This window comes from Sapajus apella, unplaced genomic scaffold (assembly GCF_009761245.1).
Source record: "Sapajus apella isolate SASKATOON/1434 unplaced genomic scaffold, GSC_monkey_1.0 scaffold116, whole genome shotgun sequence".
NCBI lineage: Eukaryota > Metazoa > Chordata > Mammalia > Primates > Cebidae > Sapajus > Sapajus apella.
Window position 1 is genome coordinate 1,961,178 of NW_022437056.1, and position 26,929 is coordinate 1,988,106.

At 37.3% G+C, this 26,929-nt stretch overlaps 1 protein-coding gene across 3 annotated transcripts in view; it reads right to left on the reverse strand.

The window, feature by feature from the left end:
• The window catches only part of CSMD1 (CUB and Sushi multiple domains 1), a 2,101,842-nt gene that overhangs the window by 314,451 nt on the left and 1,760,462 nt on the right, over positions 1-26,929 (reverse strand). For all 3 annotated transcript variants that reach the window (XM_032260320.1, XM_032260321.1, XM_032260322.1), the window contains 6 exons: positions 24,686-24,824; positions 20,563-20,750; positions 15,753-15,947; positions 8,706-8,822; positions 4,680-4,793; positions 2,869-2,964 (listed from right to left, as the gene is read on the reverse strand). In XM_032260320.1, coding sequence (XP_032116211.1) covers positions 2,869-2,964; positions 4,680-4,793; positions 8,706-8,822; positions 15,753-15,947; positions 20,563-20,750; positions 24,686-24,824 — 849 coding nt within the window. The remainder of the gene's footprint in view (positions 1-2,868; positions 2,965-4,679; positions 4,794-8,705; positions 8,823-15,752; positions 15,948-20,562; positions 20,751-24,685; positions 24,825-26,929) is intronic.

Sequence of the window (26,929 nt, forward strand, 5' to 3'; positions counted from 1 at the left end):
TTCAATGGTACCAAACAAAAGAGAAGCTCCTTCCAAGTGCGGGCTCACCATGGATACATCCATGCTGAAGGGTTATCCAGTGTTTCATTCTGAAGGGTCGCTCGCCACAGCCTTCTCCGCAGTGCCCCATGACCTAACTCACACCTTCTCTCAAACTTTCCAAACGTACCCGTCTATTCCCAAGCAGTGTGGAAAACAAACAAAAACCTAGCAAATGCACAGGTTAACTAGAATAGTGCATTAAAAAGCCCGTATACTAACATTCCTTCACAAGTTCAGAAAGATGGTAACATCATCATTAATCATGTCTTGACATCATAAACCAGAATGACATGGAGAGGTGGAGAGCAGAGGGCTAGTGACCATGATCTGTGCGTGTCTGGAGTCACACACAATTTTTGCACCCTGATGCTGCTGCAAACATGTTTCACTGCAGTCCCCAGCAGCTCTTTATAACAGAACTGTGTCTGTTAACAGGGGTTAGACATCCTATAACCATGGACATCATAAAGTCTCTGTGCAATTTGAAGCTGTAATAATTTACGAAAGAATGAAGCTCTAAGTGATGTGTGAAAGCAGTATTCAGAAAGTTTTTATATAACAGAGTTCAAATAATTTTAGGCTTCAATGTAACTACTGTCTCAAGAAGCAATGTTCAATTTAACTTTTCATATGTATTAAAAAGTTATTGCTACTGAGCAATTTGTAAGTTGCATTTATGATTCTAGTTCTTTAATTCCAAAAAAACTTAGTTTTGATAAAAAGACATCAATTTTTTTGCATAAGCACACTAGCAGGAACAAAGCAAGAGAAGGAGGTATATTAGAATTTTATAAAATATTAAGGATGCTAGAATCATTATATATTCTTGAGCACAAGGAAAATAAATTTCCTCCATAAATGATGTTCTTTTCTACTTTTCTGTATCTTTGACATTTTGGTGATAATGTATTGCTTTAAGTAAGCATGATTTTTAAAATACATGCCTTCGAAGGACAATGTTTTGAGTATAAGACAGGATATTTGCATGCAATATGTTATCTAATGATATGATATATTTTATAATCTTTATCAAAAACCAAAGAAAGCCCCTTATGAAGGCAGACAAGGTCAATCAATAGAGTATTTCCTGGAGGAAAAATGTTTAGGTAGCCCAGTTTCTTTACACATCTCACAAATTTTGGTCTAAACATGATTCTGTTCCTGCAAAGTCAGATAGAGTTTATTTAAATAAAATTAGTAGTAGCAAGTGACAGGATGCTTCAACAAGCCACTCTCTAATAAAGTCCATTTTCAAGAAAATACTGGCTGATTATTTACATTTTAATAAAAGATGTAACTTATAACAACATAACTCCTTTTAACGCATTAGCCTCTCCATTCATTCAATGGCTACTTACACAGGATCAGAGAGATCTTTGTCTCCTGGTTAACTGTTAGGCATCATCCTCGTTCTCTTCCCATTACTCTTTAAATTATCTAATTGGTGAAAACCGAAGGGTTTTTATACTCAACTGTTTTGAGGTCATGAATTTTTCAAAGTGAGATACTTAGAAATGATTTATAAATAATATGACACTGTTATACTTCACATTTTTTTGAAAAACATAAAAGTATCAGTAACGTTACCGAAGGAATCTTTATTAAAGGAAAGAAACCATTGTTAGGAAAAGATTTCCCTCCATTTCTGAAGAAAAGATTTGAGAGTGGCCAGTAGTATCTCTAGCCTCCAGCAAAACTGAGACCTAGAAAACTAAGTACCGCCCCTTACTTCTGAACACAGAGTTTATCTCCAAACATGATCGTTTCTTTCAGGTCTCAGTCATTACACTCAGGACAAGTTCCACCCAAAGGTTTACTTCAAGTTTCCAAAAGTATATGAACAGTTTACATGGTAATTTTCTCAAGTTCACATAATTAATATGCAAAACAAAAGTAAACTATATTAGCAGAAAATTCCTTACTTTCCAGAATCTTTGAGCAATATCAAATATTTTAAATAAGGCTTAAATAAAAAAATAAATATAAAGGGGTAAAAGTGCCAAAAGCAAATAAAACACACACAAAATAAAATAGGCATTTAGTTAGGATAAGAGATGCGTGAGTGATATTTCGTTTTTTGTTTTGTTTTGTCAAATTGCCCTTTGAGCTTACTATTTATAATAAAATGTAAAATTGTATAATGCATTTTAAACATATTTCATATATTGTTACTAAGATCTAAACTATTACAAAATACTTAATTAGATAAAATATTGTATTTAAAGTCATCTTACAAGATGTGAAGAGCTATGGAAAGGTAACATAATCAATATGTATTCCCTTACACTGCCTAGTAAATGAGATATTATTGTGTCTTTGTAGTAGAAATATGAGTTTCAACTGTCAAAAAACTGAGATTTTTTTTTTTTTTTTTTGAGTGGAGTTTTGCTCTTTTTGCCCAGGCTTGAGTGGAATGGCACAATCCCAGCTCACTGCAACCTCAGCCTCCCAGGTCCAAGAGATTCTCCTGCCTCAGCCTTCCAAGTAGCTGGGATTAAATTACAGGCGTGCATCACGTGCCCGGCTAATTTTGTATTTTTAGTAGACATGGGGTTTCACCATGTTGGCCAGGCTGGTATTGAACTCCTGACCTCAGGTAATCCACACATCTTTGCCTCCCAAAGTGTTGGAATAACAGGTGTCAGCCACCAAGCCCAGCCTAAAACTGTGATATTTTTATTAAATAATCTTATTATAAACATATGAACACCTTCAGCTTCCTAAATATTACAAAAATGCAACTGAGATGCTTTGAGTGCTGTGTCTGAGAAGAGCATTGTGTGCGGTGTTAGGAAAGACCAGAGTGACATGTGGAGTGGCTTTTACCTTGGTAAACGAAGTGGAAGCCCCTGGCAGAGGCACCGCTCTTTGCACTGAATCGGAGCAGAATTTGATTTGACGTAGCCAAGGGCAACGTTTCACCTAGAAATGAAAACGGAGATAATAAATGGGGTTCAGAAAAAGCATAGCACTGTGGAAGATTTTGGATAATGGTAATAAACTGGAAATTACACATTTACTCTTTGAACTTTTAAAATATTTTCGCTTTCTGGTTTAAGACACAAATATGTTATTTTCATAAAGATTTAAAAACTCTGGCCTAGGCATGAATAGACAGTCCATTTGATTAAAATATATTGTAATCATTATTTAATTTTTTGTTTCCTTTGAAGAAAGCACTAATGGTTGCCCTATACGATAATACAGGAGACAGAAGTAAACAGTGAACCATTTGCTCAGAATCACCTTAATTTGATTTTAGTTAAAAGAATTTTACTTAAATTTTTAAAAAAGTAATTGAATCCAAAGCAGGTTTTTTAAAAAATTAAAGGATTCAGAAAAGGCCTTCTGAAGTATATTTTTAGCCTCTAAAAGTACTCTAGGCTGGGTGCAGTGGCTCACACTTATAATCCCAACACTTCGGGAGGCCAAAGACGGCAGATCACTTGAGGCCAGGAGCTTGAGATCAGCCTTGCCAACATGGGGGAATCTGTCTCTACTAAAAATAAGAAAATTAGCCAGGCATAGTGGTGCATGCCTGTAATCACAGCTATTCAGGAGGCTGGGGCAGGAGAATCCCTTGACCCTGGGAGATGGAGGTTGCAGTGAGCCAACATGGTGCCACTGTACTCTAGCCTGGGCAACAGAGTGAGACTTCATCTCAGAAAAATAAATAATAAAATAAAAATAAATACATAAATGAAAGTACATATAAAATATGAAAGAGTCTGTCTCAAGCACTGGTGAGAGGTGTGTGAACTGGCATAAGCTTTTCAGAGGACAATGTGTTACTAATAAGCAACATATATAATATTTTCTTTCTTTTTGACACAGTCTTGCTCTGCTGCCCAGGCTGGAGTGCAGTGGCACAATCTTGGCTCACTACAATTTCTGCCTCCCAGGTTCAAGGGATTCTCCTGCTTTAGTCTTCCAAGTACCTGAGATTACAGGTGCCCACCACCAGGCCTGGCTAATTTTTTTATTTTTACGAGAGATGGGATTTCACCATGTTGGTCAGGCTGGTCTTGAACTCCTTACCTCAGGTGATCTGCCCACCTTGGCCTCCCAAACTGCTGGGATTAAAGTCATGAGCCACCATGTCCAGACTGATGCATTCTTAGAGCCATCATTGAACATCATTAGAAAATAACAAAATAAAGGTCTCAAGACTTTTAGTTAATAATGAAATAGTGAAAACCTGGAAATAACCAAATCTTAACCCTAATTAAGCTTGTAATGCATATAGATTACTAGGCAAATTACTTAGTAAATGTACTCAGTACCAAATTTACTTAGTAAATGATGAAAAGGTATCAGTACAAGTAAGGGGTAAGTTATCAATTAAAAGTGGGGTTAAATTGTGCTACATTAAAACGACAGAATACTATTCGTAACTCGAAGTAAGGACATTGGGTGTAAACAGCATTTGTTGGAGACAGACTTCTATATGTGATTTTAAGGATAAGAATGGGATAAAAATAATTTGTAAAATAGCATCTCATGTTTCATGTGTGTTTGTGTGCATATGCGTGATTACATTTCTCATGAATCAAAACAAAGCAGAAAAAATAGACAAGTTAAATAGTAATCCCCCACCTGTCTAAACTAAATCAAGAGCAACATTCTTTGAGACTTACCTGAATGAGACCCAGAGAGGGAGCTGAGAAGTCTGGCCTGTGCATGGGTTCCATCAAATAATTCTGCCAAATCATTCAGGGCCGTTTGGAAATAGGCGAACTGTCCGAAAACCACTGAAAAATAAGAGGTGGAATGTTGGCACAAGATGCTCTCAGAAAACTAAATGGAGCTTTTTGGTTTTAATACATATCTATTATCTGACCCAAAGGATCATTATCCTTAGAATCTGGTAAAAAATAAATATTAACTTTTCTCTGCTTTCTAACTTTTCAGTTGATGAAACCATTTTACTTTGCTTCTTGACTTCTGGTATTTAATAAAAGAAAAAAATACTGTTTTCTTTCAAATTTGAACATTAAATGAGGAAAGTTTTTGTTTTTGATAAACACAACGTTAAGAATATCTGGGTTGGGTGTGGTGACTCACACCTGGCACTTTAGGAGGCCAAGGCAGGTGGATCACCTTAAGGTCAGGAGTTTGAGACCGGTCTCACTATCATGGTGAAATCCTGTCTCTACTAAAAATATAAAAATTTGCAGGGCATGGCAGCAGGTGCCTGTAATCACAGGTACTTGGGAGGGCAAGGCAGGAGAATCGCTTGAACGTGGAAGGTGGAGGTTGCAATGAGCCAAGATTATGCCAGAGCACTCCAGCCTAGGCGACAGAGCAAGACTCCATCAAAAAAAAAAAAAAAAAAAAAAAAAAAAAAAAAAAAAAAAAAAAAAAGAAGAAGAAGAAGAAAGAAAAGAATATGTGTAAAGTCTTCCATATATTTTGAAATATTTAGTGACATTTTATTCAATGAAAAATAAGCAAAAGATCAAGCCCCATGATGAGTTAATGAGGAATTTAAAATTCCTCACAAAAGGTTGTTATAATGCCAGATTCATATTAATACATCACCATATTCATAAAAACTGACTTACACACTTGATTTTGCAGCATATAACAGGAACCGCTTGCTGTTTTTCAGTCTATAGTTTTATTGATCTTACAGATTATGCAAATTGTATGAACACACGTCCTCCAAGTAAAATGTAACTACATACTTAACGACTTCAAATTTAACCAATGCTTGTGTATTGAAACCGATGATACAGAGGACCTTTAAACATGCAGAAAAACCTGTGATTTGGCATATATTTACAAGCAATGAACAACTAATCATTTCCTTAATTATGTGTAAGATTTTCACTACAATCATTCTAAATCATTATGAACAAGAAACAGAGGTATGTGCAATAGTTGAGTGTGTCAGAATTCCAATGGAAAGAATTACTGTTAGTAGGACGGAAGTAATCTAACTGTAACAGTGTGTGTGCCCATGTGTGTACAGATAAACACACATACATTTATGTAACTGAATCCATACACACATATCTAATATAACTTGTCTTTTAAGATTTTATCATTTCCCAGAGGAAAACACAATAGATGAAACGCTCTGAAAACATTTTTTTCAGAAACTAGAGAAGGAGAGGACTTAATAATTTCTCTACAGATCTTGCTCATACCATCCTAACCCACCCACCACCTCCCCAAGTTCATTAGATTTTTATCATAGTGAAGGTCAAAAATGTGGGTCATAAAAGTGAATTATCCATAGATAATTTCTAGTCTTTTTCAAGAAATATTGAGCTGACATTCACTTCATACTAGAAACTAAGGAAGAAGGAGGGAAGGTGATAACATTGTCCCAGGGCTATCATGCTCTCATGTGTTTGATAATTTCCACGACAAATATGGATTTTGAGTACAAGATGTCAAGAGTCATCTTGAAGGAACGCCCAGCTCACTCTGGAGACGGCCCCAATGCCTTCCTTGAGGAGCCTCCTTCACCTGAGTTCTAACCTGTCACTGACACGCAGCCCCAGTGAGCAAACTCAATTGCCAACGGGGAAAAGCTGTTCAGTGCTGTCTACGCTGCTGCTGGAAATCATGAGAATGCAGCGAGAAGAACAAAGGGCTATGGGCTTCGGCTGCGGGAACTGTCAGTGCTCCATGGTGGGGATGGCCCTATCACTAGCGACCTTTAAGAAGGATTTGTGCAAGAATGGAATATAAGAAATTATATCAGCAAATGGAATACAAAAAGCAAAACAGGGGAGGTGACAAATGCAGCCAATAGTTAACTTCAGCCAACACTCGGTGGATAGAAAAAACAGAGGGAATGGAATGGAAACACCTGTGGCAACGACCTCAAAGGCCACCCTAAAACGCAAACACTTTGCGTTATAGACAATAGGAGTGACTAAGAATGTTTATCAAGATACAAACATAATTAGATTTGTGTTTTAGAAGGAATTCTTGACTGTGCTTTTGGATGAGAATAGAAGAAACTGGGTTATCTGAAGACCTGTCTTAATAGCATCACTTCCCATTTTCAGCCCGTGTTGACTAACAGGGAGCCTCTTTCTACCTGGTAAGGATCACATCACCCGTAGTGTCTGGATCGCACGTCTGTGTCAGCTCCACACCATGAACATGCCAGGGGCATGGACCAGATTCTTTTCATTTTTGTGTCCCTGCACTTATAAATACTGTGAGATTAATTGTTTAATTAATTAGTTTAATTCTCAGGAAAGAGTAAGGAATGGGGGAAGAAAGTAAAAGATGAGACAGAGTGCATTTTCATTAAAGATTCTCTATGTTATGCCACACTGAAACCTTCTGCCTGATAGGATGTGATACATTTGTAGTGATTAAACCTTTCAAATTGGGAAATTACAATCAATATTTAGGATATGAGTATGACTTTTTAGCTGAAAAATTTTAATTGTGTAGTGATGGTAATATTTTGTATTTAACCTAAAATCATAGAAGATGGCTGTTAATTTCCATTGTAATAAATATATTTTGTCATGTATCCATAAAAAAGACTTTTTTGGTGATAATCAGGGGAATACTGCTGAGCATTTAGGTGAAAAAATGTATTTTGTTCAAACTCAGAATTAAGGCTGAAGTTAAATGAAGGATTTTAAAGAATTTGGCCCAACTTAAAAAGTTGGAATCTAGAACCTGTTTTAAGTATTATTATTCATTTATCACAGCAAAGAGAGCATTAAGGCTCCAGGAAGGTATTCATTAAATTTGTCAGAGGTCTGGGTATAATAACATGACAGAAGTTTATAAGAATAATGTCTCCCACAAGCAAGTTTCTTAGCCATCATACAACTTTGTCATATGTTAAAGATGTTTGCCTAAAATACAGTCTAACATTAGAATTTTTATCTGCTTTCAATGCTGAGCGGATGACTGCTGTCTCAAACGTATGGAAAAACCTTGACTACGTAGCATTTTAAATTTTCCTATGGGAAAGAGGGAAATCGTCTTTCAGATGACAACAGCTACTACCTCGTTTACTCCAGAAAAGAATCCAATCCACTGTAAGTTTTCCTGGTCAAGGGAGAGACAGTGAACATTGCATAAGTGAAGCACAGAGCGACCAAGGAAGGCCCTTCTGGAAATGAAGTCATTTCGGAAAATTCGCCCAAGTTGGAAGCCATGTCTGGGAGGGAACTAGAACGTCAGGGTTCAGCAGGTGACACACACTCAGGATTCTGCCTGCTTCTCCATCTCTGAGCACTTACACGCTGGCTCAAGGATGCCGGGATTTCCATCACGATCTGGTTACTGCATTCGCTGAATTTATGAGCCATTTATGCACAGACATACAGACAGCATTCTGACCCACCAGATACTTTATGAGAAATCCTTCCTTGCTCATAAAAACCACCAACTGAAAGAACGATGTTTGAGAAATTTAAGAAGAAAGCCAAATTAATTCTCTGATTATTCTGGATCAGAATCCTAGAAGGGACTGTAAGCATTTAATATCACATTGGTAAAAGGATGGTAATGGATATTGTGTGGGATATGTTTGGAAATCCTGCTGCTTAAATGCAACTTACTTGCTTTTATATGATTTATTTCACTAAAAGCTAGTATACTTGTTTATCAAATGATAGAAAAGTAACCTGAAAGAAAATATGGCAATGAATTAAAAAATAAAAAGACATCCTTACCGAATTCCTTTGGTACCGTTATGGAATAGAGGCATATTTGACCAGCTGTGTAATTATGAGGGTAGTTTGGTGACAAAACGACCCCTTCTGATCCCGTGTACTGGCCTCCACAGGGAGCTGAAAATGAAATCGACCAAGAATTAGGTCCTGTGCAGTAACAGTAGCACAGGCGATCAGTGAGCCAAAGCTGAAACCTATCAAATACCTGAGCATGTTTAATGAAAACTTAAGAAAATAATAAGCTAAAATCTTGTTTTTATTGCTGTCAAAGTAATAGAAAAACAAAGATTTACCACATTAGAAGTAATTCAACATAGGAGAAAAACCTAGTATTACTTTCAAGACCATGTCTCAGGTGTATCAAAATAATAAGGGAAACAGCTATAATAATAAAACAGGTTCTATAAAGACAAATGATTAAATTATTTCAGAAAGTCTCACTGAGTTGTCTGTGCAAAGTCAATCCTCATTTCAACTTAAGAGATACAAAGATTATTTCCGTTTTCTATCATTTTTGTATGAATATGGGACTAAAAGGAAAAATGTTTTCCTTTTTAGGGGTTTTATTTTGTTAGTTTTAACATTTCAGCTTATAGTTTAAGTAAAGAAGCAAGATGTAAAATTACTAATGCTTTTGGGGGTCTCTTCCTACGAGTTCAATTTAAAGCTAAAGGATCTCATTATTACAAAGTTAAGGCTTATAAAATATAGACAGCTCTGTGTGTGTATGTGCATGTGTGTTTACGTGTGTGTGTGGGGAGGTATGTCTTAATTTTCCCCCAATTATCTTATTTACTTTGGCTTCACTTTTGCTGAGAAAATGAAAAACACTGTAGCCCAGATGTTCAAAGCGGTCTTTAAAGCCTCATGGAATAGACCCAATTAAATTCCAGCCATTTGATATCCAGTCTTTAGATTGCCAGTGCTCCATTTTCTCACATTTTTACGTAAGAAAGGGTAAAGTCTGTTCATCCATTACCCTTAGAGCAGCACCCAGGACAGCAGCCACTCTGCCAACAGCTTGCTGCACGGTTACCATGACAGCTGTGGCCTGACTGCCCTTCCTATCTTGGATATACCGTCACTGATTTGAATTCAGAATTATCTTCAGTATTTCAGAAAGGTTTTATTTCTATTTTTTTATGATTATACTCTAAGTTCTGGGTGACATGTGCAGATCGTGCAGGATTGTTCCGTAGGTATACACATGCCATGGTGGTTTCCTGCATCATTTCTACAGCTCATTTCTTCTTGATGTGGCAATTTTCAAGGCTCAAAGAAAAGGAAGTTAGAGGTAACATGTTTAATCCTTTGAATGTTAATCAGCATTATGTTAAATCTCAGTTGATGGACATAACATTTTCTATGATGAATAAAACTCCTTGGAATATGGTAATGCTAAGGTTAAAGCACCCTGTTAATGATTAGTCAAGAAATTTCCCGAATCCATGCATTACATCGCTTGAAAAACTTAAATTGTATTCTAAAAGTCAAAGGAAAACAGCTCAGACATCTGACAGCTTTGATCTGTTCATGATCAACTAGCAGAGATTTTACTTAACTAAGCTCAGCCTTCATGCTGCTGTCTTAATTCCAAATCACGTTATCACTCTAAAACACTTCTATTGAGTTTTTACAACTTTTGATAGAAACATTTTATTCTCACTTTTAGATGGAGGATATTTCTGTCAGCTCAACTGTAAAACTGAAGGTTTCCAATAGAATGCTGGGGTCACTCACTCTACCATGGCAGATATATCACTCAGGAATTTTTCCCCACCTTACCCACGTGAAATCAACCAGGTTATGCCAGGACTATCTTTTCTTTTTCCTCAAAAGCTGCAAGTTCGACTTTTTAAAAAGCACAAATAAAGAATGAAAATATATTTTCTTTGTGCTCAGTCACATAAAATTCAAACAAATCATTTCACAAATGATCTTTTTCCATAAGAAAAATTAGTTTCAAATTTTAAACAAGAAGTATAAATAAAAAGTGCAAACACATCATCGCTGGGCCAAAATTTTGATTCTCAAATTATTAGAGACAGTAAAATAATTCTTATCAAGAACATCTTCTGATATATGTTTTTTGTTTGTTTTTTGTCTTATTTTTTGAGAGGGGGTCTCGCCCTACTGCCAGGCTTCAGTGCAGTGGCACAATCTCAGTTCACTGCAACCTTCACCTCCCTGGCTCAAGTCATTTTCCCGCCTCAGCCTCCCAAGTAGCTGGGATTACGGGCATGCACCACCATGCCTACCTAATTTTTGAATCTTTAGCAGAGACAGGGTTTCACCATGCTGGCCAGGATGGTCTTGTTCTCTTGACCAGTGATCTGCCCGCCTTGGCCTCCCAAAGTGCTGAGATGACACGCCTGGTCATATGTTTTGTAATGGTGAATACTGAGTGTCAACTTGATTGGATTGGAGGATGCAAACTATTGGGTCTGGGTGTGTCTGTGAGGGTGTTGCCAAAGAAGATGAACACTTGAGTCAGTGGGCTGAGAAAGGCAGACCCACTCTTAACCTGGGTGGACACAATCATAAGCAGGCAGAAAAATGTGGAATAAGAGACTGGCCTAGCCTCCCAGCCTACATCTTTCTCCCATGCTGGACAATTCCTGCCCTGAATATCAGACTCCAAGCTCTTCAGTTTTGGAACTAGGACTGGCTCTCCTTGTTCCTCAGCCTACAAATGGCCTATTGTGGGAACTTGTGATCATATGAGTTAATGCTTAATAAACTCCCCTTTATATATGTATCATTCCATTAGTTCTGTCTCTCTAGAGAACCTTGACTAACACATGTTTTAAAGTATAAGTACAAAGAAACACTTGGTCCAAGGAAAGAACAAAAGAGCACTGCCTTGCGATAATAGGGGACACTTTAAAAAAGTCAAAGATGAAATGAGGGGAAACTGACCAGACTTCTGTTTTACCACCTTGATAAATGGTGCTTGCGCCTGTATGGTCCTCCTCAGATCAGAAAGATGAGCACAGAACTACAATTATATGTTTCATACATGACCAAATATTTGTGTGAGAAAGAAAAATAGGGAGAGAATTTTTACTTAATTCCTAATAATTGTTATGTCTGCGTTACTGGGCTAAGCTAAGAAACAGACATGGTGCTTCTCACCTTAAAAGTTATTTTATTTTACTGTAACAACGGGAGAAAAATAAATAAATGCCTGTTATTTGGTAATTAACATATTAAACAGATTGTTTCCTAAATAAAGGCATACAAGAACATTCATTGCTAATGGTAACAAGAAGCTTGCTCATTCATTTGGCTAATTATAATATATACATTTCATAGGTAAAGGCAGACACATAAAACCAAACTGAATAAGTCAAAAACAGAGCTAGCAAGCAGAAGTTATTCTGACCCATGAAAGGGGCTCTACTTTCTTTCAATTTCAGTTACAATTCTACAAAAAGCCTCAATAATCAAAACTTGAAGGTAACAGATGAATAACCAGAAATAACATTATGTCACTGCATCTAAAGAAAACTAGTCCAAAATGCACCAACTGCATCCTGTAATGCAGAAACTATTAAAATATTTAAAGAAGAGTAAAAGGCCCCAAGGTTAACTGGTGAGCTGAATAAATCACAGTCATTAATTCATGCACAAAACGCTGCTCTCCATGAGAGATACAAGATGCACTACAGGGAAACCATTTCTGTTTCACAGATTTAGAATATAAAGTTTTATTTACATGTAAATAGAATACTCCCTATGGAGAAATCAGTGTTCCATGAGTTATGCCCTTTGATGACTGGTAAAAGAAATTGTACCTCACTCCACAGATCTGCAGACATGGTAAGTGAAACAATCTCTAATTAAAAATTTGGTTTCAGATATATAACATATCTATAGGAATATACATATATAGGATATATATAGATGTACATATCCTATATATAGGAATACATATGTGAATATATGTACATAAATAGGGTGTGTGTATGTATGTATACATACATGTTCCTATACATGTGTGTAAATATATACACACGTATATATGGAGAGGAACATATATAAAGCATATATATACTACATACATATAAAGTGTATAGGTATATACTTCTAACACTTTAGCCATACTTTTTCTATGGCTAAAGTTTTATCAGTCCCCACAAATTCAACTGTAATTGAATTTAATATAAATTGCCTTTTGTATTATTAGTTAACAAAAGTATAGAATTCACGGCCTTTCCTCAAGTTTGCGATCTGCTTTTATCTCTCTCACAATAGACTCTTTATAATTGCTAAAGAGATGTCTGAAGTGGGGAAAAACACATTAGAGGATGCAAAAGTCGTTTTTTGGGATATAAAAAAGAAAATTAGAATTTTTACCCAAACTTGTATCTTTTTTTTTTTCCTTGATATAGGGTCTTGCTCTGTTGCCCAGGCTGGAGTGCAGTGATCCAATCAGGGCCCACTGCAGCCTCCACCTCCTGGGCTCAAGCCACCCTCCCACCACAGCCTCCTGAGTAGCTGGGACCCCAGGTGTGTGCCACCCCATCCTGCTAATTTGAATTTTTTTGTAGAGATGGAGTCTTGCTATGTTGCCCAGACTAGTCTTGAACTCCTGGCCTCAAACAATCCTCCTGACTTAGTCTCTCGAAGTGCTGAGGTTACAGGCATGAGCCGCTGTGGCTGGTCTCAAATTCCACCTTTGTAAATATCTGTGTTCATGTAGTAATTATGTGGTCTATAACACAGCTGCTGACATGGTCAGTGCCTGTAATGTTTGCAGAGATGGAGGTTGCGTGCTCAATAGTTACACTGATTGGATGTCAAAACAAACGGCTTTGAGGTCATTGCCCTGTGTTACACCAAAATGGTTTTAGAAACCAGTGACATACAGAATCAAGATTTTCTAGTTTTGGGGAGCCTTATGCCTGCGGAATTTATCCTCCTGACACTTGTGACCTGGAGAATGTCATTGCTCCCAGCCCTGAGTGTCTTGTCTGGAGTGACACAGGCGGGAGGAGGAGGTCTCTCCTCAGGGCACAGCTTTCAGTTCTGCCTAGGCTCACAAACCCGGCCCTGCCCTTGCTGGCCATGCCCCACCCAGAAGGGAGGACCCTCAGGACCTCAGACAGCAGCTCAAAGGGGCTCCTGGCCAACTTCAAGAGTACAGGGCAGGCACCCCAGGACCACCTGCATGCACTGCCCAGGCCACTCAGGATATGAGGGGCACCCAGGCCGGCAGCATGAGAGGAGGGTGTGGAGGTGCGGACCCCTCCTGGGTCAGGGCAGGGAAGGGTGGGTCCCGGGCAGACACTTCCAACTCCCTTGTGCCCACCTTCTCACCAAGTCCCACCCACTTCTCGGCTTGGCTCCATCCTGTTTTGGGGGCTGTGTGGGCACCAGGGAGGCCTTGGTCCTGAGGTATAATGCCAGATCAAAGGCTCTCTTTACCTCGAAGCCACTCTGGCTCACTGCCTCCTCACCCATAAGCGCACTGAGTTCTATTTTAAGCTCCTGTATACCTCTTACTTTAGTTTTTAATAAATTTAGAAAAGAGGGACTCCATAACTTTCCATTTAGGAAAGTCTCCCAAAGCAAGTAACACAATAACTACACTATCAGAATTTTTAATTAAATAGATGACTAGAAATGACTGATGCATAACCTGGCCTATATCATGATTTTTAAAACACAAAATATAACTTTCTCCATCTATCGATCTGTTGCCCAGGCTAGAGTGCAGTAGTGCGACCTCAGCTAACTGCAACCTTCACTGACCAGGTTCCAGTGATCCTCCAACCACACCCCACAAGTAACTGGGACTACAGGCATGAACCACCACGCCCAGCTAAGTTTTGTATTGTGCTTTTGGTAGAGACAGGGATTTGTCATGTTGCTCAGGCTGATCTCAAACTCCCGAGGTCCAGGGATCTACCAGCCTTGGCCTCCCAGAGTGCTGGGATTACAGATGTGAGCCACCACACCTTACCTAAGTTCTTACTCACTTCCAGTCACTACTGCTGGGTCCAGACAAATACCCTCCCTTACCTTAAATGCTCTCAGGGTCATAAGAGAATGGACTTAGAAACACAGAAATAGCAGAACATGCCAGGGAAGTCGGTTTTGTTGTATTTTGTTTTGTTTCTTTGGTTTAGCTTCTTATATACTAATTTTTTAAATGCTTATTTGGCCTGAAGGTATCAGTAGCATTGTTAGGCTATGTTGAGGAAAACACATTTGTTTCACAAGTCAGTTTATCAAAATGAAATGGTCTTTGAACTCGCCTTAACCCTGGAAATGAATGTCTCTGCAACAATCCATGAAGTTCTAATTTCTTATTTTTTTAAAATATATATCATGCAAAAAGTAAGACAAGTCATGGGTCCACATCTTGAGGAGTTTTTACCCATGGAGACAGCCATGAAGTCACCACCTAGATCAAACTACATGCCTTGGCCAGCAACCAGGAAGTCTATCCTCCCACTCTCCCCAGTTCACACCCACAGGGCACCTGCTGTCTGACATTTACCACTGTAGAGGTTAGTTTCATCTATTCTTGAATGCTAATTCAATGATTTTATTAATTTAATTCCTAAGGAATTATAAACTGTCGACTTTTTTTGGGGAGGGAAATGACATATCCATTCAAATGGATATGTCATACATATTAGTTTTCTTTGTATACATACAGATAGATACATAGATGTAAATATTTTATATGCAGAGAGAGAAAGGAGAGAGAGAGAGGGAGAGAAGTAATTAGATAAGGCTAATTAGCATCTCTTATAAATAACATGTCTAGAACATACAAAAAACAGAAGTGAAAAATGTCAGACTGTATGGGTGAGAGAAAACTATTGTTCCTCCCAGAAATTTATGAGAACGGCTAACACACTTGTGGTATTAAATGATCAATGAATGCCTGATATTTGTTCCACACTAGCTCTCTATGCAATCCTCACCACTGATTAGAGGACTACATGCTGAAATGTGAAACCATTCCTTCAGTGAGATTCTGCATTTGAAAGGAAAGCTGTATTTCTAGAAAATACCCCAGCATGCACTCACCATTGCAGGAGGGCAGCACTTGGTCCCAGGAGGGTTTCCCATCGGCACCAATCACACAGGTGATGGATGAGGGGTCAACAATCTTGTAGCCAGAGTCACACTGGTAGGTGATAGTCGAGCCAAGCTTGAAGTCTGTTCCAATTCTTGTCCCATTCATTATATTTCCAGGGTCAAAACAAGCTTCCCGTGGTTTCTCTGCAGAAGAAATGAAAACTGCATGAGAGCAGGGATCTCATTCTTGATTGGTGGGTTGGTTCTTTTTTTTTTTCAATGTCTGAAACTGTTTATTATATTGGTACATTTGACTGATATTTTGGCTGGGTATAGAATTCTGGGTTAAAATAATAAACTGTAGTGAAGTCCAGCCACTGACAAGTCTCCTCACTCCATGTGTAAGTGGATCACCAGACATTTGAGAAAATCTCCAAATATGAAAGACACCAAAAGAAACCAAACAAATCAAAAAGAGAAGCTCAGGAAAAAAGAAAAAAAAAAAAAAAAAAAAAAAAAACAAGGCAAGAAGCAGAAGAAAAGAATACTGCATCCATGAAATGATAACAGGAGCCTATTAAAAATATATTAGAAAACAAGACAATGCTCTGAGTAGTTAAATATGTGAGTAGGTTGGTTCTTTAATTGTGTTATTTAGGGCCTAGAACAGTGCCCTAAATAAATAAGAAATGCTCAAAATTATTTGCTGATTGGCTAGTGACCAAGCGAAACTACTAATTAAAATAAGAAAATTCCTTTGTAATAAAACTGTATTTCCTTTTTAAAAAGCATATTTTACTACAAAATTGAATTACTTTATTACAGAATTGAGTAATTGAATAAAATTAACTTAATCTACATAAAAATATAGTACTACAATTTTATATATTTATCCTTTTCTGGCTAGGATTTTAGAACTGAATAAAAGAAGCTGACTCTGGAAAAACTGAGGTTCATTTTCTAACTTTTGTACATTAAGCATATTAACATAAAATCACTCCACACCTTTCAGAAAAGACTGGAGAATTTAGCTTCTCCAAATGGAAACAGTTTAATTCCTAAAAGTTAAGAGCACTTTTACGAATAATAGTAGACAGACTTAGAAGATGAAGATGGATGGTTGTTCTCACTCTTTGACTACCGTATTTCTGCTGTTAGTCTTAACAGAGTAAATGTCAAACTTAGCAGAAAAAATATATTGACTGATAATGATCAAACACTGTGCCAGGATATACTAACAGCCAATAGTTCTACCTTAAATATAATAATTGCTAAAATGTATTGAGGTCTTATTATGTACCAAGCACTGAACTGGGTGCATTTCTGGTTTAATTCTTATCTTCAGGGCACCTCTGCCAGGAAAGGATGATAAGAATCTAAAACTCAAGGAAAGTTAAGTCACTTTCACCAAGACACCCTGCCGAGACCTGCCTAATTCTGGGGCCTCGCAATTAGGCATTCACTTTTGACTGCATTAAGTATTTATTCTTCCCAAGTGAAAATATAAAACCTTTTTTCTTCAGAGTCATGTTGCTCTACAGTCAATTTCAGTTATTGTCTGGTAGCCTTAATATTTTTAATCTTCTAAAATATCTCTAAATGAAAAAGTGTGTAACCCTACACTGTCCCACCACGCTAGAAATAGATTACATATAAAGGATGAGGAAAGAGCAAAAACAAAAACACTAAACTTTGGGAAGCCCTAGAGGAAGAAAAAGAGGCCTGGTTAATTGTATTTATTCAATATTTTCAATTGTATTTTTAATAATCCACATATCATCATCAACCAGAGATGTCTTGTGATCACTGACTTAATTACTATATATATTATGCATATTGAATCTATAACATATTATATTTAATAAACTGTATTTCATTACATACTTTGATTAAATCCATATAGATTTTATATGTAAATTTGTGCATTTGATTAAGAATTTGAGATTAAATGATATCTAAAGTGTATTTATATAACAAATATGTATTTATACATATTTATATATTTCATATATTTATATAACAAGTATATATAAAACACATTTTAGATATATTTGTTGTTTCATGCCTTGAAATCGGTGTTCTCTAATTGTTTTACTGAAAAGTGTCTGGATATTTAAAATGGTAGCTAACACGTTGATAATTCTTTATGACTGAATTAAATCCCATATAGAACACAGAACACTATATTAAGCAAATACAGACAAACTAAGTAAAACTGTAGGTACAATAAAAGTTGCTCAATTTTTTTTAAATTTTTATTCAATCATTCAACACAATGTACTGAGCATCTAGTAAATAGAAGCACTGGCCTTGTTCATAGTATTTTCCCCTATTGAAAATAAAATATTTCCCAGTATATATCTATTAATATATGTCTGTTGCCCTTGTGTCCTTTTTGATCACTTTTTGTTATATATCTCTTTTAGTCAAGTTTTCTGTTTGATGAAATATCACTTACACAAGTTTCTTCTTTATGCCACTAATTTTGATTTCTGATGGCAGGATTTTTTCCCAATGAACTATATCTAATCTTTTAGTTCCATTACTTAGTTGTCAGTTCAGGATGTTCAGTGATAAGTCACTGGCACTTTTTCTGGCTTATAATTTGCCAGGCTTTCTAACTAGATGACTTCATAATAGGGTGTGTTTCGTGTTGTCCTTGTCCATTCCACTTAAGCATACCTTTGAGCTTTCCTGCACTGGAGGACAGGTTGATTGCCTCAGCCAAGACTCCTGAATTGTTAAACAGCAAGACTGCCCTGGTGCTCCTTCTATTTTCCATCATGCCTAAGAACTGGATCTGTCACCTGCTTTGCTATCCACACCAGCCCTTGCTCTGGTCTGGATGCAATAACATCACTGCTCTAGACTGCATGCAATGGCATCACTGCTCCAGGCTACATGCAACGACATCACTGCTCCAGGATGGATGTAATGGCAGCTGTATGCAATGACATCACTGCTCCAGGCTGCATGCAATGGCATCACTTCTCCAGGATACATACAATGGGATCACTGCTCCCAGATGAATGCAATGGCATCACTGCTTCAGGATTAATGCAATGACATCACTGCTCCAGGATGCATCCAATGGCATCACTGCTCCAGACTGCATACAATGACATCACTGCTACAGGCTGGATGCAATGACATCATTGCTCTAGGCTGCATGCAATGGTGTCACTGCTCCAGGCTACAGGAAATGACTCACTGCTCCAGGGTGCATGCAATGACATCACTGCTTTAGGCTGCATGCAACGGCATCACTCCTCCAGGGTGCATGCAATGGCATGACTGCTCCAGGGCGCATGCAATGACATCACTGCTCCAAGCTGCATCCAGTGACATCACTGCTCCAGGTTGCATGCAATGGCATCATCGTGTTCTCTTTTCTGTGATTTTTATTTTTTCACAGACTCCACTGGAAAACTTTAAAAACCTCAAGAACTACAGCCCCCAATTAGATGGGCATACTGGTTACCCAAACAAAAATAAGGCAGTTCTTTCTTCATGTAAATTGTAAGGCCCTTCTTACTTCATTCATTCATTGGCCCATTGATTCACATGACTTAGGAAGCCAGAGAGAACAGAAGTTGTTAGAGTGGGCAATGATCAGTGTACATTCTCACATTCATATGAAGATTTGCTATGTTTGTTTACTCGCCTGCTTGAGTTTTTGGTTTGCTTTTGTTTTTTTGGGGGGCTATCATAGAATAAATACTGTCATGTTAAAATGCATTTTAGTGAGTTCTTGTTAACACAGACATTATCTTACAATGTGGCAAAAGCTTAAAAGTACTCTTTTCAACTATTCCTAAACATGACAGATCCTATCTCAAAGGCACAGGATACTCTGATTGCTAAATTATATAATTTTTTAAATGGTAAATTTTAGTAACTATCCCTAAGTTTGTAGATTTAGATGTTTGGGAGGAAAGAGATCAATTTTCTACTTAAAACTATATAAACAGGTCTGGTAACGAGGTAAGGGACATAAAATGTATTCTTTTTTGAAAGATTTTTCCTACAAATTGAATTCAAAAGTATAAATAAATATAAATATTTTCATTTTTTCAAGGAAAACCCTCAATACTGTGAATTGATATTTTGTTAAGTCCTCTTCCCAAATTCTTTGTAACACACCTTGTATTTTCTTTTGTTCACATGAGAAATCAATTTCAAAAAATAAATATTTATTTTGATGAACCCAATAGCAAAATGTTGAGTTGAGGGCAGTTTTTTTGTCAGTCTGTTTTCTTTGGATGTTAATGGCAGGGAATGGTTTATAGCAAAACAAGAGTGAATCACTGATGAGGGCAAAAAAAAAAAAAAAAAAAAAAAAAGCAAGCAAGCTCTGGGCAGCTTCAGAAACCAGAAAATCTGTCAAACCAACCATGGGTGACTGAGGCAGTGAAGGGCACAGACATGTTCACACAGAAAATGCTGAGATAGAATGAAGTTATTTTCATATACTTTCATTTAATCATCCTGAAGAAACAAATTAGGAGGTGTTAAAACCCATTTTAAAATAATTCTGAAATGTCATCAGATTCTTTATTTTACAAACCACGATTTATTTTTATGTTGCCACGAATTTGGATAGTTTTTTCCCCTATCTTTCCTCCTCCAGTTAAGGTAGAAATGCACCTGAGGAATATCTTCACTGGAGAGGGAGGAGACATGTGTCTTCCCAGACAGAGGAGACACAAGTCAGCATGTATAGATTAAACAGATATGCAAGATGCTACAAAGAAAGGTTTACAATAAAAATAATTGTGATACAAATTAACTCCCACCCAAATTCAGGAGATCACAATACCTTTAAATTCAATGGCGAACCCTGACAAGCCCACAGAGGCATCACTCCGAAAAGCCAGAAAGAGGCTGTTTCCACTGCTCTCTATTCGTTCTGGGGCTTGGGAGCCCTGGTAACTCCCAATGAGGGGGCTGTTGGAATCTTCCCCTTCATAGATGTGGAGGAAGTCATAGCTGGGCTCCATGTTGAAACTAAAGAAAACAACAGTCATTATGTCACACGGCTAATCTGGATGTACCTTATCTCCCAGAGTGGTAAACTTTGAGCGCACAAAGTCATTTTATTTGCTTTTGTATGATTTTTCAATTAGGGCGATCAAAAGCTAAATGTAATAAGAATCAAAATGTTATTAATAAAACAGCAATAAATATAAAATATATCAATTGTGGTAAACAGCATTTTGCCTAATTACTCTCATGTTCAATACAATATTACTTTGACCATAGCCAAATGGGAATAAGTCAAAATGGCAAAGATATCTATCCTTTTCCTGTACCCATTAATTTGCAAATGAGAGACACATTTCCACTGACCTTTTATCTTTTATCTGAATATTTTTGGTTTTGAAAATATGTACCCTTGGAATTACTGACTATTCTTATTTATTTATTTTTTTTACTGTATGTTATTTTTAGTTAAAAAATGCAGTTGTCTCAGCCTGGAAACATAATGAGATCCTATCTGTACAAAAATACAAAAATTAGTAGAGTGTGGTGGTGCGTACTTTTAGTCCTAGCTACTCAGGAAGCTGAGGCTAGATCACTTGAGATCAGGAGTTTGAAGCTGCAGTGAGCTGTGACCACACCACTGTACCCATGCACTCCAGCCTGAGTGACGGAACGAATGAGACTCTGTCTAAAAAAAATAAAATAAATAAAATAAAAATGCCTCCACTTGCTTGGATAAATCAGCCAATATTAACGGTCCCTACAATGCACAGAGCATAACTTTTCTTACATGACTTTTCACCATCACTGAATATGCCAGGTTTTTTTTCTTTTTTTGGGTCTCCCCCTCCCTTTCTCTTTCTCCCACTTTCACAATTTTTCTCTGTTTCTCTCCCTTCTAATATTAACATACAGTCAGTCCTCAAAGAGTGTAGTAAGTTAAACCCAAAGCTCTCAAGGGCTGGCTGCATTTACCATTAGTAATGTGTAGGCTGATAGAGTCCGTGAGCTTTAAAAGTGTACATACTCTAAGGGAAAGGATGAACTTGGTTAAGATATCTAGGATCTTGATGTGACCAGAATAAATTGATAAGGTAGGTGATTAAAACCACCCAATGCAGCTGCCCCTTCCATCTTCCCCTCTTCTCTATAGAGGGTTTTGTGTATGTCTTTAACAAGCACTTAATTCATGAAGCTCCCACTCCTTTTCCTTTCCATCTGCAGAAATGTGGGGCAACTGAGACAGAGAAGGTCACCGTTTCTTTGTCTGTTTTTGTAATCACTAAAATGTTCTAAGTGGCTCCTCTTGATCTAGAGATTCAGATGATAAAACAGGAACAGAAGGTCCCTCCTGGGGTGGTCCACTGCACTATAAGGGGACCTCAGGACATGGGACCACCATCATCCATGCCACACCCAGCCTGCATCACGTCATCCTGTTTCGGGTCAAGGATACCCTCACTTCACATCCTGAACATACTTATTAAAGGAAGTTTAGGACGATTTCTTGGTCTGTTTATCTGACAAGTTCATTGACATCAGGAATAAAGAAGGAATAAAAGGTGGGAGTTACTAGGCATAGGGACTAGCAGGAATGGCGTGGGATAAGTAGAATTTTACTGGAATACTATTGTATTTAGAGTGTTTGCAAGGATGTTCTTAAAATCTAGTCATGCCATATCCCCAATATTTGGCTTAGTTAATTATGATGATTGGTAATTTATTGAACACTGCAAATACTATCAGACACAGGAAAAAAAAAAACACTGTACCTCTTATCTGTTCTCTCTTTTTGCCTGTACCAAATATTCATGTATAGAAGTCTGGAGTGAAATTTACAATTAATTACGGTTTCTTTTGTGAACTCCTGTCTTTTTCTACCTATGCCAGCTGCACGTATCTCTAAGCTCTAATAGTGTGCCAAAACGTGAATCAATTTTGAACCAAATTTGAGCCCCAGTGTGTGAGCCCCACGGTCCACAGGGACTTGTGATGAAACATCTCTCCCTAAAGACCCATGGCCCTGAATGAGCCGGGGAGCGCATATGTACTTAAGGTCCTATAATTCTTGCCTTTATCACTAGTAATGCCAGACTCCCACCCTCCCACAAAAAGCACACTTGAATTTGCCATCGTCTTTACACTGCACCTTGGCCAGCCCTCATCAGCGCCAGACTTGTTTGGGAGGCTGGACATTCTCGTCCCCACAGGATTCTGGCCTCTCCCTCCTCACCATTGCCCAGGAAAATGTCCACTTGAGCACATGCAAACTCCAGATCAGAGAAGTCACTGGTTTTCACTGATTTCTGAAGTTTCTGAGACACTGGGAAGGCTAAAGAGTCATGTAATCTATAGGTTGGGCGAGGCTTAGAGATCATCTGTTTCAAATTTTCAAAGACGTGTATACAATGCAGTGAAAAAAAATCCTCACGCAAAACTGCCTTAAATATGCATATCATCAAATGAGTTGCGCTTTATGGGAGAGAGGAAAGTCCTACTAACAAGGTTCTGTGTTCACTTCCAATCGTTTTTTATTTATTTTTTTTCTTTCTTTTTTTTGGAAAGGGTCTTGCTCTGTTGTCCAGGCTTGACACTATCATAACTCATTGCAGCTTCCATCTCCTGGGCTCCAGCAGTCCTCCTGCCTCAGCCTCCCCAGTAGCTAGGACCATGGGAATACAAGCACACCTGGCCAATTTTTTAAAAATTTTCTATAGTGACGGAGTCTTGCTATGTTGCCCAGGCTGGTCTCAAACTTCTGAGCTCAAGTGCTCCCCATCTTAGTCTCCCAAAGTGCTGAAATTACAGGCATGGGCCCCACACCCAGCCCCAATTATTAATCCACTTATAATATCTTGAAGCCAGAGGTGCCTCCTAATTTTAAGGAAGGCAATACTAAAATTTAACGTTAATAAAACCCGCAAAGATATCTAAGAAGTATAGCCAGTGAGTGTTCAGTTGTTTTCTGTAATAGCTGAGTAACATTTGGTAAATTTATGGCAGTTTAGTAAATTCAAGAAAAGATGACTATCAACCTACTTAAGATTAAGAATCATAGATAATGTAAAATTCTACTGACTCACATATCATCAGGAGGAGCAAGTGAGGGAACGTGATCACATTCAGGCCTTGAATACTGACATAAAGATCTCTGGAAAAGAATACTAGTTCCACTGACAGATTAAAAGGTATAATCCCAGACACTTGCCCTGGATAGCTAAAAGATCAACAGGCATGTCTACAGAATAACTCACCTTCAAAAACTTCACATTCCTTTAGTTCAAAAATCAAAGTCTAAAGTTGGAAAAGATCTTTAGATTCAATAAAATGTAATTATCAAATACCATATGCTAATAATATAATTATTTAAAGAGTTTATTTTCAGAAAATGGCCATAGTATTTGAACTTCCATCATCTAGTCTAGCAAGAACAAATTAGCATATTTTTAGGACTGATTATCTAATAACTAAGACTTTACAGCAGCCACATTTGGGGAAACTTTCATTTTCAAGGCTCTATTAAGTCTTAATTATTGTAATGATATTAGCAGTGCTACCCTTGGGAACATCAGAATGTGCTGTGGAAAGGAATTTGCTCTCACGCATTTAGAGCAATAGGAGACTGAAGAGAAATTACACCAAGTGCCTCCATACCATATTTTTATTACTTTTACTGAACATTCGGTAAGTTAAGCCTTTTCATATGGAACACACTGTATACAAGATAAACAGTATTTAAAAATAATTCACATGCATCTTAACATAAGTAGAACGCTCCAAAGCAAAATCATGTATTTCCATTCATGTCATTTCACAGCCTGGTGTAGTCTCCATTAGACGCAAAATCTAGCGCTTACCTAGATGTAATACTGGAGACTCTATGAACTCATAAAAGAAGTAATTTTTAGGTATGCTGTTACAAATCCTACTAAAAAGAAGAGTTCTGCAAGAGACGGTACCTTTTGAATATCAAGGCAATGACAAAGTCGGGGTTCACTTTTACTCTCCAGTCACATTCTTTCCCCGGAGGGTACGGCTGTGGGTAGTTGGGTGATAAAATAACACCTGCTGGGCCAGTCAGATTCCCTCCACAAGCAGCTGTCACAGAACAAAAGTCACAGAGAAAAAGTTAGGAGAGAGAAGAATGCCTGGCAGTCAGTGTGGAATGAGACGCCACAGAATTCTCTAAGAAAAAGAGCTCATTCATATGCACTTTTCCCTATCAAAGAGACTGTGTTGGCTATCAATTATCCATATAAAATTGTAAGACCCAGTAAATCTGTATATTTTTCATGTCATCGTTAAGGAATTTTACATAAGATTCCATGCCATTTTCAAAAAGAATTTTCAAACTTCTGGCAAATAAAATTTCTTTCCTGTAATTAAAAATGTTCCCAATTAAATGAAAGATGACTTAAGCCCCCACAACTGCCAACATATGCACAAATAGAGAAACACTTGAATAAAAAAAAAAATTCCAAGAACATCATTTTACGGCCATGTTAAATTTTTTTGCTATTTCTCATAGTTTATAAAATCATTTATATTTCTTCTTGAGTACTTGCTTCATGTGGAACAGTGATCATCTAGCTTCTGTTCACTGTTTCATCCCTAATGTCTAGATGGCTTCTGGATCAGAATAAGTATTCAGGAAACAGTTAATGGATAAATGAATACATGGCATTTCACATTCTCCCAGTCCTCTGGTGTGGGAAAGGCTTGAATTAATTTTCCACGTTTCAAAGTGGCAAAACAAACCCCAAAATTTTAAGTGACAACTAAGGATACATATCAGTGAGGAGCTGAGTTGGAATATTACTGTCTGAAAATATTATTTGATCACAATGTTTGGTATATTACTAGAAAGAGCCACTTTATATGATAATAAATTTAGTTTGTGTTTGCAGTCATCAATTTTGAATTAAATGTGTTTACATTTATAATAGCAAAGCAGTAATTATGTAACTCAATGTGGTTAATAGGCAAGCCAATTTTTGCTCTTAAATCAGAAAGTGTTTAAGATTGTTTTATTTGTGAGACAAGGTTTCTCCTAAATCTCTCATCCCAGGGAAGGTATGAAAACACTGCAGAACTTATAAGTATACACATTTTAGATACATACAAGAGTATGCTGGGTTTAAAAGTTGTTTATATCAAATACTGTGGTGTGTCACCAAGTTGTTTTAAAGTGTGACTACAATGAAATCATATTATTCCTACTAAGTTACATGTCTTATTTTATTCCCATTATTGGTCATATACGCATTAAAAAATAAGTAGAAAACAGTCTTAATGGGTGATTTTTCCCCCTACACAACAAGATACTTTGTTTTGTAAGGATGATGAAAGAAGATGAAGGCACATGATTCACAATTTTCAATAATGAGTGTGTCTTTAACATTTCTAAAAACTTAACTTTTTATAAGAAATACAACTAACTCCAGTTGTTTTTCTTATAATCTCACAGTCTAACTGAATGCAAACTCTGAATACTATCACAGAAAATATTTATAATAAATTCTACAGATATAGGCTCAAGACTAATCTTTACACAAATAGATTAAAATTTGATTTTACCCAGTATGCCTTTTTTTTTTTTTTTAACTGTACAGAAGCAATTGTCCCATCAGATTTCACAAGGCAGTGTCTCCTCAGTATCATGCTGTGGCTGCTGACAGCATCAAGCAGTGCAGGCATGGACCCATTAGGGAGTGGGAGCTGATGCAGAGAAAGATGGTACCTGAAGGTCTAGAAGATTCTACTCCACACAGGTTTTGAAAGATGAGAAATGACAGATTCAGGGCACTGGCTACAGGGTGCTACCAGCAGGAACAGTTCAGGGATACGACTCAAATACTGACTTAAAAGAAACAAAGGGGAAACCCTGTCTCACGCACACAGATCCCAGGAGGCACTTTCAAATGAGGCGATTTATAAGCTGAAAGTGGAATTAAGGAGTTTTGTCTGGCCTTGTTTGTTCTCTCTTTTGGCCTGACATTTTTCATTTTGGTTTGCTTAGGTTTTAATTCGCTTGCAAAATATTTTGGAAAGGATTGAAATAGTAGTAAATGCATCTCAGAGATGCTAGGAAATTCTCCAGAAGGAAGAGATACAGAGATAAAGTCCACCTATTCTTTTCAACCCACCAAATCCTTATTCAAAATCTTTAGCCACCATGCTAAATAGCACACATACATACATAC